The sequence below is a fragment of the Echinops telfairi genome, unplaced genomic scaffold (assembly GCF_000313985.2).
Source record: "Echinops telfairi isolate 266 unplaced genomic scaffold, ASM31398v2 ScPeMD7_8;HRSCAF=38, whole genome shotgun sequence".
Lineage (NCBI taxonomy): Eukaryota > Metazoa > Chordata > Mammalia > Afrosoricida > Tenrecidae > Echinops > Echinops telfairi.
The window spans coordinates 15,270,930-15,287,527 of NW_022103905.1; the positions used below are offsets into that span (position 1 = coordinate 15,270,930).

General features: G+C 39.0%; 1 protein-coding gene across 9 annotated transcripts in view; it reads left to right on the forward strand.

The window, feature by feature from the left end:
* Positions 1-16,598, forward strand: part of TCF12 (transcription factor 12) — a 346,882-nt gene that overhangs the window by 302,409 nt on the left and 27,875 nt on the right. For all 9 annotated transcript variants that reach the window (XM_030884492.2, XM_030884493.2, XM_004709446.3 and 6 more), the window contains one exon: positions 11,794-11,872. In XM_030884492.2, the coding sequence (XP_030740352.1) occupies positions 11,794-11,872 (79 nt within the window). The remainder of the gene's footprint in view (positions 1-11,793; positions 11,873-16,598) is intronic.

The following is a 16,598-nucleotide window of genomic DNA, read 5'->3' on the forward strand; positions in this document are numbered from 1 at the left end:
TTAGCTCTCTTCACCACATTTGCTTATGCACACGTTTGTCTTCAGTGATTGTGTCAGTAGAGCGGGCACTCACTGATATGATTTTAAGTTCTTTGACGTCTGATAACTGATCCCTTCTATACCTCATGGTCAGTCATTCTTTCTTGTTTTATATTGACACATGCCCTTGAAATAATACATAAGAACACCATCCCACCCCATCCCACGAGAACTACCCTGTTGATTCCTATTTGAACATCTGCTTTTGACTTATTGGAACAGGTGTATATACTAGGAGGAGTAATTTGGGCACTTTTTAAAAAATCTGAAACACGAATTATCGTGAATACTTATTGTTGATTTACCATCTGTAAATACATACATGCTACCTGACTGTTGGATACTGTCACATCTGACTTATAATGACCCCACGTAGTGGCCCATGAAGATCAATAAAATGGAACCACAGAAACAACTCAGTTATTCTGCTCTTCAAACAAAGTGGTTTCTCTAAGGGGTTTTCAAAGATGGACTGTATTTCACAATCAACTGCAGCTGATTTATTCAAGGGATACCAAGTTTCTTGATTGACTCTACCCCCCACAAAAAAAGGCAGTCATTAAAGAATGCAGGCTAATATGAGTATTTTCCTAAGCAGCTTGTAGTTTACATCTTATCAGGACTTTCATGAAAAAGCAGTGCTTGTCTTTTTTATATTTGATTATTAGAACATTAGAACTGAGATCCTTTTTCAAAATGCCAGAACCCAAAGCAAGAACATTTGTCAGCAATGCACAGAGTTGAAATCTCTTTCTTTAGAGACTTCTGCTTTGTGTTTTTGGTTTGCTTTCCTCCTGAGTAACTGTGCCTCTTGGAGTAGAATACCCACCGAGTGGCCTTACATTTTCTGTGAATTACCATTGACTCTGTCAGCCTTTGTTGTTGCCTTTCTGGGGGATCAGCACTTTAAAGTGTGGGTCGTAGGAAACAACTGTTGAAGATTTAAGGAGATGAATATCTGAGGATGTTACTTCAGTAAATCAACCTTTTCTGAATGCCAGTTCCTTGAAAATGAGACCAAGTCAGATTCATCTGCACATTATAGGACACAAGACGGAGCTCAGTACATGTTGAATTTACTCTCAGGTCGTATCACAATAACGCTGATGAACAGAGCAAAGCTCAGGGTAGCAGCCATGATTTGGAGGCTAATGTGTGCTAGGCACTATACTAAGCATTGACGTGCCCCGTTTCATGTAATCCTCCAGAAAACCTTGTGAAGTTGGCATTATTATCCCCACGTTACAGATGAGGAACTAGAGTTTAAAAGGTTAAGTAACTTGAACTCAGAAAGATTAAGTAGCTTGCCCTTGGGATCACAAAGCCAATAAGGGCATAAAGCCATATATATTAGAACTGTAGTCTGACTAGCCTCAAACCCTGTGCTTGTAACCAACTACTCTGCTTCCAGAAAGATCCATGCTATATGACTTGTTTCCAGTATCGTGAAGATTTAAGGGGATTGCCCTACTTTTACGTGGGGTTATCAGCTCTCTTGATAGAAAAACCTACCAGCTTAGCCAGAAAATAACCCGATGCTGTTAAATCTTTGTGGCTCCCACGTATTTGAGTGGCTTGCCATATTCCTTGTGTTGGTTCTAGAGGAATCCAGGAACAAATATTTCACATTTAGGAAGACAGCGACTATTTGAACATTGAAAACGGGGCAAATTTTCTTGCCCCCATTTTTGGGGGCTTCCCTAGTAAGGGTCTTTCATGTACTGTATTTCATTTGCGTAGAACTTTTGTAACGGAATCTTGGCACATAAGCAGGCAAGAATTTGTGATCTTCTCAGAGGCCCTTCAGGCTCATTTTCAGCTGTCCTTCTAGGCCTGGAATATTTCCCCATATTATGAGTATGCTAGCCAAACCAGGTTGGCATGTTTGGAAAAGAAAACCCAAATTCATTGTGAGTGGAAGCCAGGGAAAAAATGTTTAATCTCATTAGTGGGTGGGCTTTGGTTGTCATAGAAACAGCTCTGTCATCCTAAGTTGTTACTAGGCAGGAGCAGCCGGGTCATTCCATAAATCATGTCTGTCATAGCTGACGGTGATGCATTCCATCTGCTCCATCATTGCATGCCATAGTCTGCACACTTCAAATCCCTTCCTTCAATCCATCTGCTGCCCCCTCCCCAGGCCCAGCCACCTCCCCCAGATGCATTCTTTCTCAAACTCCCATTATGGACTCACATTCACTTTCCATATACATTTAATGTAGCTCTGAAAATGTACGGAAAAACAAAAACATTACATTGTCTCGGTATAGGAAGGATTAGAAGAGATAAGGAGAAGGAACTTAATGAGATTACCCTTGAGAATCCGACATACACATCAACACTCTGTGGTAGGTATTTAGGTCTTTGGAACTAGTCACCATGACTTTTTTAAAATGAAATTTTAAGTTCTTTTAGAATGAGGTATTTTTAAGATAGCATTTTGTTTTAGGTGGAGAAGTATCATTGCTATTATCATTGGAAGTTCTCCCTGGCTCCCCAGTTGAGAAGATCTTTCATGTGTGAGACATCAGAGGGTGCCACCTTTGTTCTCCAGTTTAGGTATTAAAGAGCACACCGAATGGTGTGTGATTAAACATGTAAGTCCAGATAATGCATTTGCAAAGGTTCCTTTATTTTAGGTTTAAGCCTGGATAATTGTGGTCTTAATCTCAGGATAGCAAGAAAGAGAATTGTACATGAAAGTATTTACACAAAGTTCCCAAAGCCCTGTGGATTATGCATTAGTTTAGATAATGAAGTAGGGTAGATGGAAGGAAAGGAGAATCTGGGTATTCGTGCCATTTCTAATGTGTTTCCCTGAACATTTGCCAGACAATAACCCTTTAAGATTGTGCCCATGGAGAGTTATATAGAGGAAGAGACATCTGGTTTATTTCAGTGCCTAATACCATATCAAAACACTTGGTCTTTAATTTAGAGGAGATCAAACAGAAGGACTGTTTAACTTTGTTGATTATATCAGGCTTCTTTGTGATAATTTATGTTTTGATTTCTACCTCAGAGCTAGGGTGTGTGTGTGTGTGTGTGTGTGTGTGTGTGTGTGTGTGTTTTAATATGGATAGTTAAATGGTCAGTGGGCTCTAACAAAAGAAAAGAAAATTCAGGGAAGTTGACGTTTAAAAGTAATTCATGAAATGTTTCTTTGTTCCTTACACTCAATAACATTAGCATAATCAAGATGAACTGAAATGTGCACTGCAGTGTTTAAGCAATTGGGCTAGCAGTGCCAGGGTTGGGTCTGGGCCTGCTCTATTGTTTCTCTTTTGTCTGAGGCCCTTTTCATTAGCCTCTGGCTTATTGGCACCCTGCTGATTGGAATGGACCATGACTGATAGGAGGAGGAGCCTCATTTGTTGCAGTAAAATGAGGCATATTACCGGTTAAGCCTGGCAGAAGGTATTGGGAGTTATTCATCATTGGTCATTTAACAGTATGAGAACCATGAGCTGCATGCAGAATGAGTTCTTACTTTGTGTTTGCGCTCTAGACCCTAAATCACTCTCATTCCCATTTTTTAAGTGACTTTCTTCTTCATCCTACAGACACCAATATAGGAGTTTGTAAGGCCAGAGAATCCAGAAAGTATTATGTCCTTGGTTTAGACTGTCCTTTGCCAAATAAAGCCCTGTGTTTAGAATGCCTGGAAGTAGCACAACAGTTTCTATAGAATCATATGTTGTGTGTGATTTATAACAGGAGAATAAAGTTGAATAAAAGACTGGCGTACACAGAACACATCCAGAAATCTGTACTATTGTACTTTTCTTAATGTTGTGTTGTTCTTCCTTTCCCCACATCTACATTGTTGGGTTTTGTTTTGTTGATAAGTAAAATGCAATAGAGCAATAATGCAAGATGTTGAGCCCATTTATAAGTTAGGGAAAATACTGATAACAGTTCTATTTTCACTCTTATTGGTAAAGTAGAGCCAGTGAATGTGATTGGGAAAGGAGGGGTGAGAAAAGGGACTTTGGGAACCCAGGACCAGATGAACCCTCAGGACCAGTGGAGAGAGTGGCGATAGCGGGAGGGTGGAGGGAAGGTGAGGGAGAAAGGGGGAACAGAGGACAAGGTCTACATATAACCTCCTCCCTGGGGGACGGTGGAGAAGTGGATGAGGGAGATGTCGGGTGGGGTAAGATATGATAAAATAATAATAAGTTATAAATTATCAAGGGGGAGCTGGGAGGGAGGGGAAAAAATAAGGAGCTGATCCAAGAGCTCGAGTAGAAAGCAGGTGTTTTGAGAATGATGACAGCAACATATGTATGAATGTGCTGGGCATAACTGATGTATGTACGGATTGTGAAAAGAGTTGTATGAGCCCCCAATAAAATGATTAAAAAGAAAAGAAAAGGGACTTTGATTGTGTAAATAGAAAAGCTGCTTTCAAGAAGTCACCAGACGTGTTACATTTTTGTACTTGATCAATTTGGTGCTCTGCCTCTTGTTTAAGCAGTGGTCTTCAGAAAGCTCGCTTTTATTTTCATATAGCATTGGAGCAGCTTGTTTAGTCCTAGAAAAGTAATTTGAGCCTTTATGAATCAAAGTGTAACCTCTTCCTGTTTTTGAGATATAGGAGCTGTCACCAGTTCTTGACGTGTGGGGATTGTTGAGTTGAGTGGAAGAGGTGCCAGGGAGAACGAGGGCTGACAGTCCACATCTGTACTCGAAAGGCCACACCTGCCTAATGAAGTGATGCTGGCCATGTGTCTCCACATGCCTTCCCAGGAAAATGGGACCTCATCACACACACACACACACACACACACACACACACACACACACACAATCTGCTTTATGCAATTAGTGCCAGACAGTGATGAATAATAATATAAGGGCTTTATTATCAAAGAACTTACAGTTGGGGAAAGAATACAAGATAGGTGTTTAAATAATGGTAATGTTGGGGTATAAATGGAAATAAAAAGCCAAAGAACAAAGAAGTAAAGAATTAAAAAAAAAGTATTATGCCCACTGCCAACAGGTCAATCCCAACTCATAGTCAATCTACAGGACAGTTTTTTAGGGTTTCTGAGACTATAAACATTTACAGGATCAGACAGCCTCACAGTTCTCCTGCAGAGCAGCTGGTAGGTTTGAAACATTTGTGGTTAGCACCCCAGTGCTTACCCTGTGGTGCCACCGAGACTCCTTTTCTAAAAGCATAAGGGAAATGAAAATCATATTTGAACTGGGCTTTTAGGGCATAGAATTCCATCAGGAAGGAGTTTATAAACAGGTATACTTTATTTAGATAATAGGGTATATATATGGTTATAAATAGGTTATATGGCAAAAAGATATTTTTGTGACCAGATTATGGAAGGTATTAAATGTTGAGTTAGTTTATTGTGCCAGCCTGGCCGATAAACACATGTGGGTTTAATTGAAGGGTGGAGGGATAAATGGCTCAGTGAGCCTCGCCTTTCTAGTTCTCGGGTCTCTTGCTTTGTGATGGTCGTACCAGGGTGCAGCTGCCTTAGCCAGTTCCCTGCTTCAGCTTGCAAGGCTGACTTCCTGCAGGACATCCCCAAGGAGAAACCACATGGACCTACCCCGATGCAGCCCTGGGTGCTAGAGCACCCGTGTGGAGACCCCTGCCAGCGCTGAGATGCTTACACTTCACTGACTCGGCTTTCCTCCTGCAGTCAGCATCATTATGTTTGCTTGTGAGATGGAGGAGGACTTTGTGGACTGGTGTTGGTCATGTGGATCAGTGTTGGACTTGTGGGTTTGGGCAGCACAGGATTGGGATGTTTTCTTGATGCACACTTAACCTATATATAAAACTCTCTCTCATACACGAGTTTCTATGGATTTGTTTCTCTAAAGTACCCAGATTAATACAAATGCCATGCTGTTTTTATTTAGTAGACAATCAGCAACACTGCATGGGATTCAACTGTTGAAACTGTGATTTAGGACAGTAGTTTGGGCCAATCTTATAGGATGAAAGGAATAGGGAGTAAGTAACTGGAAATATATAGTCTAGCCTACAAGTTGTAGGAAAGGCTTGGAGCTGTGTCATGGCAGTGAGAACTACGTGGGTGAGAGATAGTGATTTGTTACTATAATATACAAGCACATAGAGCAACTATTCAGTTTCTGCATGTACCCTGTTGTAGCATGGATTCTTCAAGGTGTGTGACCATTTTTGCTCTTTCTCCAAATAATTCTACCACCATGGACCTATCTTCAGTGCACTCTGAGAAAGAAAGCTCATTCATTGCCATTGAGTCAGTTCCTACTCACAGTAACACTATAGAACAGAATTGAACTGCCTCCGTGGTTCTCTGAACCTATAAATCTTTAAGGCAGTAGAGAGCCTCATCTTTGTCCCACAGGATCCGACTACTGATCCAGCAGTTAGCAGCCTAGTGTATACCACCAGGGCCACCACTTTTAAGACAAAGAGCTCATCCCCACCACCACCACCACCACCCTACAACTACTTTTGGTTTCTGTGTATTTTCTTACTTGATATAAACCATATCGTACACTAGTTATCCTTTTGTTTCTGACTCATTTATCTTAACGTCTTCAATATTCCTCCATGTATGGCATTTGGAGGGAGGGCTTCATTCCTCTTTATGACTGCGTAATATCTATCATGTACTGGTGTACATTTCTGTTTGTGAGCAGTGCCACAGCGAACACAGATGTACATATGCTGTCTGTTCGGGTTGCTACTTTCAGGTATTTGGGGTTAATACCTAAGAATGCAATCGATTGGTCACATATACTCTACTCTCACCATCCTCTTGTTGATTCCAACTAACCCTGTAGGTTTCCAAGATTATAGCCACTTACTGGAGTAGAAAGCCTTGTCTTTCTCCCATGGTGGTGGTGGCTCTGAGCTGTTGGCCTGTGGTTAGCAGCCTAATGTGTAATCCTGAGTCATATGGTAGTTCTTTATTCAACTTTCTGAGGAGCTGCTAAATTGTTTTTCATAACAGCTGCACCATTCCTATTTCTCCACAGCCTCACCCACACTAGTGTTTGCTGGATTTTTATCATCGCCATTTTTATTTGGAGTGAGATGGTATCTTATTGTGGTTCAATTTGTGTTTAGCTGCTGGCTAATGAAGGAGCACTGGAGGCACAGTGGTTAAAACAGTTGGCTGCTAACTGATAGGTCATTAGTTTGAGCGCAGCAACGAATGTGGCAGTCTGCTTGGAAACCCTGTGCCCTCCAAGGTAGCTGCGAATCAGAGTTGGCTCAGTGGCAATGAGTTTCATTTTAAAGGCTTATGACTTTGAGCAGATTTTCATGGTTTTGTTGGCCATTTGAATATCCTCCTTGGTGAAATAAATGTCTGTTCAAATTCTCTGCCATTTTATAATTGAAGAATTTGTTTATTTTAGTTAAGTTATAGAAATATTTTATACATTTTTTAATATTAGACCTTTTGTGTATATACGGTTCTCCCAAAATTTCTCATACTCTGTAGGCTGTCTTTTCAATTTTTTATAGTCTTCTGTCTAATAGAAATGTGTGATATTTATGTGGGTCCTATTTGTCTGTTTTGGGGTTTTGGGGCTCTGCATTCCTTGGTTGTCATATCTGATAGTTCATCACAAAAATCTAGATCTAGGCTTTGACCCTATATTTTCTTCTGTGAATTTTATAGTTTCAACATTCAAATTAAGCTCTTTGATCTATTTTGAAGTGGTTTTGTGTGTATGGAGATAGGTTGGCCTCTGGCTCATTCTTCTGCATGTATGTACTTATCCAATTTTATCAGCATCTTTTATCGAAGCAACTTTTCCCTTTCACGCTGGATGAATGTAACAGCATTGTCAATAATCAGTTGACCATATATATGAGGGGGCATCAAAAACTTCATGGGAAAATGTCATCTTTTAATTCTATTTTCCCAGTAACTTTTTGATGCCCCCTTATATATGAATTCATTTCTTAGGGAGTTAGTAGTTTTGATGACCATGAGAATGGTGCTGTTGTGGAGACAGAAGAGTGGAAATGGGAAGGGTAGGAAACTTGGGGTGGTTGGTGCAAAGTTTGGGAATGAGCATAGGTAGCCTGATAAAAAAGAAGAACACGTCCAGATGAAGAAGTCCAGCAACTAGTGTGAAGACAAAGATGTCAAGATAGGAGTCATTTGCAGAAAAGTGATAACGGGTGCTTTCCAAAACACGATGTTACTTAAACAAGCACAGAGAAGTCCAGGGCGAAAACTGAGACTGGAATGGAGGGGAAAACTCTATTGAGGTTCTTGGGGGAATAGAACAGATAGGGGTAAATACATTAAAGAACTGAAAAGAGACACTCCCATGGAAATTCTTAACAAGGATGACACTCATTCTGTAAACAACCCCTACCTTTTACCAGACACTATTAGAGAAGCTGAAGCTACAGTAATGAATAAGACAAAGTTCCTAACACAATCTTCCAAAAATAGTGTTGTGCTAAGGCAGTGGTTCTCAACCTTCCTAATGTCTCGGGCCCTTAATATAGTTCCTCATGTTGTGGTGACCCTCCCAACCATAAAACTATTTTTGTTGCTACTTCGTAACTGTAATTTTGCTACTGTTATGAATCGAGTGACCCGTGTGAAAGGGTTGATCAAACCCCAAAGGGGTTGCAACCCACAGGTTGAGAACTGCTGTGCTAGGGAAAGGGTAAAAAATGGACAAAAAAAAAACAGTGACTAAATCCAGTGATGATTAGGGTCATAGTGTTAGCACTATGGAGAGACATAACCAGGAGAATATGAAAGAATGCTATTTCTTCAATACTTACACTCTATAAGCCCTTCAAAAAGATTGAAAATCAATGAGTCGGCCTAGTTTGTAATTAGTTTTCTGTGGAACTGAAACTTTTTTCCCCTTTTCATCTACTCACCATCAATGTTATCAGCCCTTACTGATATTATAGTGAAGACATATTACTTAAAATTAAGCATCAATTCTTGGGCCTTCCTTATTCATTGTTCAGCTTTCACATGCATATGAGACATTTTAAAATACCATGACTTGGGCCAAGTGCAACTAGGCCTCAAAGTGACATCTTTGCTCTTTAACGCTTACAAGAGGCCTTTTGCAGATTTGTTCAATAAGTTACATGGTTGAAATAAGTCAGTGTCTGTATGCAGGACATCAGTCCCTTGACTTTGTTTGGAAGGCAACAATTTTAAAACTAATAGTTTTGGTCTTACATTTTTCTAAAGTTGGCTGAATTGAGTGATACTCAACAATGATCTCGGGTCTGTCAGAGAAAAACTGCTCCACTGGGTTTTGATGACTTGTTTTTTGGAGGTAGATCTGCAGGTCTTCTGAAGCACCTCTGGATGGACTCAAAGCACCAACCAAGCTCAGGAACCATGTGCGCTACTCAAGGATTCTGTCTTGTCTGTTCCTGAGGCCTCCCATAAAGTCTTTGGAACTTGGTAGCTTAGCTTTTCCAAAATAGCCTTCTAACTTTAATATACAACTGCTAGGTCAACTCATTTTGGAGAAAGGTGTTGTTTAAAGACATTTACAATTACAACCACTTAATGCTGTCATGTACATATAAGTGAGCTAGGTACTCATTGGACTAAAAAGAGAATACAGTGACCCCTCGTTTATCGCGGTTAATCAGTTCTAGACCCTACCGTGATAAATGAAATTCCGCGAAGTAGGATTCCTTGTTTGTAAAGAGCATAGAGGACATGAAAAAACACCCTTTAGTCACCATTACACTCGTATTACCCAATTTATTAAACGAAAAAGGGAAAATACAGTAAAACATTTTGGACGTTACAATTATCATTTATTATTTGTTATATTATTTATGGCATCAAGCGTGTACAGTATGAGCCAATCAGTGGCAGTAATGACAGAGCATGCACTGTTACACAAAAACCGCGATAGAGTGAAGCCGCGGATGTCGAAGCGCGAAGTGGCGAGGGTTCACTGTATAGCATTTCTGGCTGCTGCAGTTTGGAATTAGTATTGTCTTCTTTTCAAACAAAACGAAAACCTCTATGTTTGTTAACTATGACTTGTTTGTTGAAATTTGTGTAACATGAACATGTTCCAAAATCTGGCATTGTGAGCTTTAGGCTTTCTTTAAAAACCAGAGCAAAAACCTCTTATATGCCATTGTGTAGGTCTCTTTAAATTCATTAAATCACTCAGCTTTTTTTTTTTAATCAATTTATTGGGACTCATAAAATTCATCACAATACATAGATCAATTGTGTAAAGCACATCTATACATTTGTTGCCCTCATCATTCCCAAAATTCGCTTGCCTCTTGGGTTCCCAGAATCAGCTCATTTTCCTTTTTTCCCCTCCCCTTCCCTTCCTCTGCCCCCCTCCCCCATGCACCCTTGATAATTTATAAATTATTATTATATCTTATATTACACTGCCCGGCGTCTCCCTTCACCTACCCCTCTGTTGCCCATCCCCCAGAGAGGAGGTTTTATGTAGCTCCCTGTGATCAATTCCCCCTTTCTACACCCCCCTTCCCTCTTGGTATCGCCACTGTCACCCCTGGTCCTGAGTGGTTCATCTATCCTAGATTCCCTGTGTTTCCAATTCCCATCTGTACCGCTGTGCATCATCTGGTCTAGCCAGGTCTGCAAGGCAGAATTGGGGGTCCTGGTAGTTGGGGGGTCAACTTTTTTTTAAGAACAAGGTTTTGATAGCTCTTTGTCCCCATAAGTAGTTTTGCTTTTAGCATATTTTGACCACATTTTATCTACAAAAGTTATTTTTTTTCTGCCCCAAATTACGTACTGAGATATGAAAGTTGTGTATTATGTCATAGTTAGATGGTATCTTCTAGAACAGTGGTTCTCAACCTGTGTGTCGTGACCCCTTTGGAGGTTGAACAACCCTTTCACAGGGGTCGCCTAAGACTGTCGGAAAACAAATATTTCACAATATATAATTATATTTTTGGGATTAATCACTATGCTTTAATTATGTTCAATGTATAACAATGAAAATACATGCTGCATATTAGATATTTACATTACGATTCATAACAGTAGCAAAATTACAGTTAATGAAGTAGCAACGAAAATAATTTTATGGTTGGGAGTCACCACAATATGGGGAACTGTATTAACGAGTCGCAGCATTAGAAAGATTGAGAACCACTGTTCTAGAAGGATTGCTTGTTAACTTTACCTGATTTCTCATTTTTCTCTTTTAGCAATTAGATGCTATATTTTCAACTAGTATAATATTATAATAGATATCTATTTTATTCTAATCATATAATAATGTATATGTTTTTTATACCCTTTCTTTAATAGCCTAGCCAAAACCCACGGCTGTTAATTCCAACTCATAGTGAGCCTATAGGGCAGAGTAGAACTGCTCTGTAGAGTTTATGAGACTGTAAATCATCTTTCTCCAGGGGGGCAATTGGTGGGTTTGAATCACCAACCTTGTGATTATTAGCGCATTACTTTACCATTGGTACCACCAGGACTCCATGCCTGTAGTAGAACCAAAGCAAACCAAACCTACTGCCATCAAGTTGATTCCAACTCATAACAAAACTATTAAAGGTTTTCGAGGCTGTGAATCTCAGTGGGACCAGACAGTCTTGTTTTTCTACCCAGGTGGGTTTGAACTGTTGACCTTGCCTGTCCAAATATTTATTAAACCCATTTTTTCCCTCGGATGACACCTTAAATGATAAATATCAACTTTATTATGCTTTTACTGTTGCTTTTATCACAAGTGTATTTCTCCCTTTTTTCTGGTTAGATTTATTCTCCTGACCATACCAGCAGTAGTTTTCCATCAAATCCATCAACACCAGTTGGATCACCCTCACCTCTCACAGGTAGGCTTTTGTCTTATCTCACTATTTAATATACCTGAGACTACCTGGAAATAACTAAAATTCATTTTCTTTTCAATAAGATTTGTAACATTCATGAAAATGTTTTATCGATTTTGACTTACAAGAAAGATCATGTAAACAGAGCTTTTTTATTCAGTTAAGTTTGATAGAAGAGTGAAATCATTGTTTTTCATGTAATTGTGTATGTATGTCTTTATTCCTAAAATAATTGGTAATAATTTTGAAGATTGATTAGATAAAAATAAGGCATCAGGATGAATGTAAAATAGGTTTTTTAATGTTAATAAGATCGCATGGAAAATTAGCAAATTAGAAATGTCTGTAACTTTCTTGTTCTCCACATTTGCTTTGTACCATATGTATTGAATCATTAAGGTCTATTTAGTTACTCTCTCTCTCTCTTACACATGCACGCGCACACACGAGTGTGCCTCAGATAGTTCATGGAAAGTTAGATTCAAAGAGAATTAAATTTTTCCATAAGCTTTTTGAAACTCCTTCATTTGCATGTATGAATTCTTTGGGGTGTTGTAGTAAAGAACTGTGTGGATTCAGATGATTATTGTTAGAGATACACAGTTCAGATTTGCTCTACTTTCTTCTGTTGTTTGTTGGATATTTGTAGAGTTGTAGAAACCTTTCTCTAGTGTAGGATTTTGTTGAGACATGTTTTTTATTATAAATGTGGGGTTTAAATTTATAAGAAGTAAATGAAATGACAAGAAAGGTTTGATACTATTAAGTGATCATTCAAAAACTGAGCTCTGTTTCTGTGAGCTTGCAGAAGAAGGAAGGATTGTGTTTGCTTCTTGTAAGGAAAAGACAGCAGGCAACTAGGTAAATTGCCGTATTCCTCCTCCAGTATAAGTTGAACTCTGAAATGATGCTTTCCCTGATCAAGTCGTTAGTTATGGCCATGCGGCGCTTCTTTTCTTTTTCTTATTTACTTTTTATTTGGTTAAGCTGTGTTGCACTAGCAGGGTTTCTGGCAGCTTTGGCTCCGCCATACCAGGGCTGTCTCTGTCACCTGTGCTTTGTGTATGAGCCTAAGCAGCATTCCAGCGCACAATGATGAACTGCTGGCAGCTGCGCTCAGCTATTAGCGGGTTCTGCCACTTTCTCAGACACCCTGGCTTCAGCTGTCTAGTAAAAGTTGAGCAGCTGTTCCCCTCATAGACAGGACTATGAAAGACCCATTGATTTAAAGTTGTTGTTTAACTGAGGACTGAAATTACAGGAAGAATGATGTAACTTTAACTCTACTCACCCTCTTGGCACTGTTTCACTAAGGTCTTCAGCGCGGTTTTTGCCATCATCTCTGACTCTCATCTGAGGTGTCCACATAGTCCTTGCTGTACTGGGCCCACTGCCGTTCCTCCTGTACCTGCTAAGATGGTGACAAGTGTCCTTTGGTTTCAGATAGCACTAGGTAGGAAGGCAGGCAGCAGGGGATCTCAGCATCTATGAAGGGACTTTGGTGAACTGGAAAACCAGAACCTTAGATACTTTTTTACAAATGATTCAAAGCAAAATCTCACACAGCATTGTCTCTTTATCTGATGGTTAATCGATGATGTAATCTCCCATTTTAATTCACTTGACAGTGGTTCTATTAAATTGTGTGGTGGTTTTCAATTCAGCAAAGAAAAATACTTGGACTTATTCTTGCCAAAACTATAAGCCAAAGGCCGATTTTATGCAGGTGTATCTCCTTTCTCCTCTGTATCTAGTAGTTCCCTCTTAATTCTATACTGTGTTCGGTGGTTTTCAATTCAGCAAAGAAAAATACTTGGACTTATTCTTGCCAAAACTATAAGCCAAAGGCCGATTTTATGCAGGTGTATCTCCTATCTCCTCTGTATCTAGTAGTTCCCTCTTAATTCTATACTGTGTTCGTTCTCTCTCTCTCTCTCTCTCTCACACACACACACACACACACACACACAAGTGGCAGAGCAGAGATTCACAGGAAAGGGGAAGAGAGGAGGACAATATGTGAAAAGGATAAGACATTCAGTGAAAGGAGAGAAATGAAAAAGTGAATCGGAGTCTCCTGATGGTGGTTAGTTTCTACCTTGTGTGGTAGGGTCCTGTGACCTAGAGTGAAATACACTGCCTTCTGCTTCTGTCTACTCTTGGCCTAATCCTTATGCCTGAGTGTTGGTCCAACTCAGCACGGGCCAACCCACAGGTGCAGAGCAGTCATTCTTGTTCAGACTCCCTTCAGTTTCCTTAGGAACTTTTCAGACCAGGAATTTACATTTCGTCCTGGAAAATGCATGTGAGCAAGCTGCTGAGATTACAGTGATTTGGATGCTTCAAGTTGAAAGAAAGATAAGCTCTTGTTTCGTCTGACTTGAGCAGTAAGGGGACTTTTGGTTATCTTGCACAACTAGAAGCCCATTGCTCATACAATGAAATGCTGCTCAGTCAGTAGAAGTCAGATTGATACATGCTACGGTATGGATGGAGCTTGAAGACATGCTGAGCAAATAGGTCAACCACGGAAGTTGTTATTGAAAGACGTCATTTATACACAGACAAGAAAAAGCAAATGTACAAAGATTATAAAGTATTTTAATCTTTACCAGGGGCAGGAAGGAGAATGAAAAGGGAGTTTAACAGTGATGGAAAAATCACATTGGTTATAAATTGAGTCGCACAACTGACTTTTATAATTGCTGTAAGTAAGTTGAGCATTTGTAAAAAGTTGAGTTGACCAAGAAAAGCCCGTAGAACAAATTCCTGACTATATCAGGACCCCTGCTATAATTCTCTGAGGTGGCAAGAGAGCAGAGTAAGGCATCCCATGTGCACATAACAATTGCCCTCCTGTCTCGGGGTCCTGCACTGCGCCTAATGCAGTAGCTTGCAATGGGAATGGGACCACCATTTTAACCCTTGACATCAAGATGCTTCTCATATTGTGAGAATAGAATAATTTTCTCTTGAATTATGAGGAAGGATAGACACTTTCCTGATCAAATCAAGCCTCTTGAAGCAAAATAGAGTAGAGGAATGGCCAGTTCATATGTGATTTCACCAGGTTAAGATTCTGTTTGCACCAAGTACAGGACAGTGGGACAGCCCCACTGTATGCTAAGACAAAGTAGATTTGAGTTTATACAGACTGATGTTCCGTGAAAATACAAACACTGTACAGTATCTGTATTTCCTCAGTTTAATGGATCGTATTTTAGGGATATACATTAGCATAGTTTCTTCCTATCATTATTGAGCAAAATGAAGGTAGGTGACTTCTTACCTGAGGAACCCAGTGCACATATCTTGTAATGACGAACCACAGAAGCTGCTGGTTGTACAAAGCATGCTGACAATTCTGAGGTGTTTCAATACAAACCATGTGTTAATATTCCACAGTTAAGTAATCAGATCAGCCATAGAGTACAAGTGGAGTGGGATGAGGGTGGAGCAAAATGATTGGAAAGTCATCAAAGTAAATATTGATGTTAAGGGTAAATATTTTTTAAATAATTAGATGTCTTTTTCAGAGTAGGTTATGATTAACATCGTCATCTAAAAATTCTTATTTCTGTGTCAAGAGTTTAAATTCACTGAAGTCAGTGGAAAGCATTGACAGAGTGGCTTTTTTTTGACTGAGGGTTTGTTTTGTTGTTTTTTTCTGGTTGCTAAGTTCTACCTATTGGTTTTAAATTAGTCCACAAGCATTTGTTTTAATGAGAAAATTTAGATTGCTTGTGTAGCTGCGTTAAAATTATATTTTTGGTCTAGCAGGAAGCCTTTAATGGTCCGCAGAATAACTAGTTTGTGTTTTTATCTTAGGGAAAATATTTCTTAATTGATTAATTATATAACATTCACGGTTTCTTAAAATTTTCATGTGTACATTTTTCGTATAATCATAACAGCATGTATATAAATTATGAAATCTAATCAAGTATTAACAGAATATATGCCCAACTTTTTACTTTGCAAAATGTATATGGTTGGTGGGAATATTACTAGGTTGATCAGTAATCTAATGGTGGTGTTAAGCTAAGGTGACTAGGTCTGATTTATGTAAGGTGCACTCATGTTGCCTTTAGTTTCAGAAATCTGGTGGTAATGATATACAACAAAAGACTAGTGGAAAACAGTCTAAAATTTTATTCATCAATTGATGAGAAAAAACAAGTAAATTTTCAACTTCCAGTTTTTAAGTTTCTAATATTAAGCAACCTTTTACTGAAGCTTGCGTGTGTGTGTATACACATATATGTGGGTATATGTTTTAATGCATGTTTTAAATTTAATACATATATAGATTGAATGGCTTAATATTTTCTGTAAACAGCTAATTTCAAAAGTAGTCATAAAATTCTAAAGACTTTAGATCCGTTTTTGTCTTTTTAAAACAATTAAGCAAGATTATTAAACCACTGCATTTTCCTTGACCCATGAATGAGTCTTTTATTTTATTTTTTTCTTACCTTTTAAATGCCTTTTATTCTTTCTATTCTTAATTTGTCTCCTCTTTTATCTTTCTATCTTCCACATCCTTATATACTTTTCTAAAGTTGAAGGATAAATAGCACAAAGATTTTTTTGTTTGTTTTTTTAATCATTTTATTGGGGGCTCGTAAAACTCATATCACAATCCATATATCCATCCATTGTGTCAAGCACATTTGTACATTTGTTGCCATCATTCTCAAAACATTTGCTTTCTACTTGAGCCCTTGGT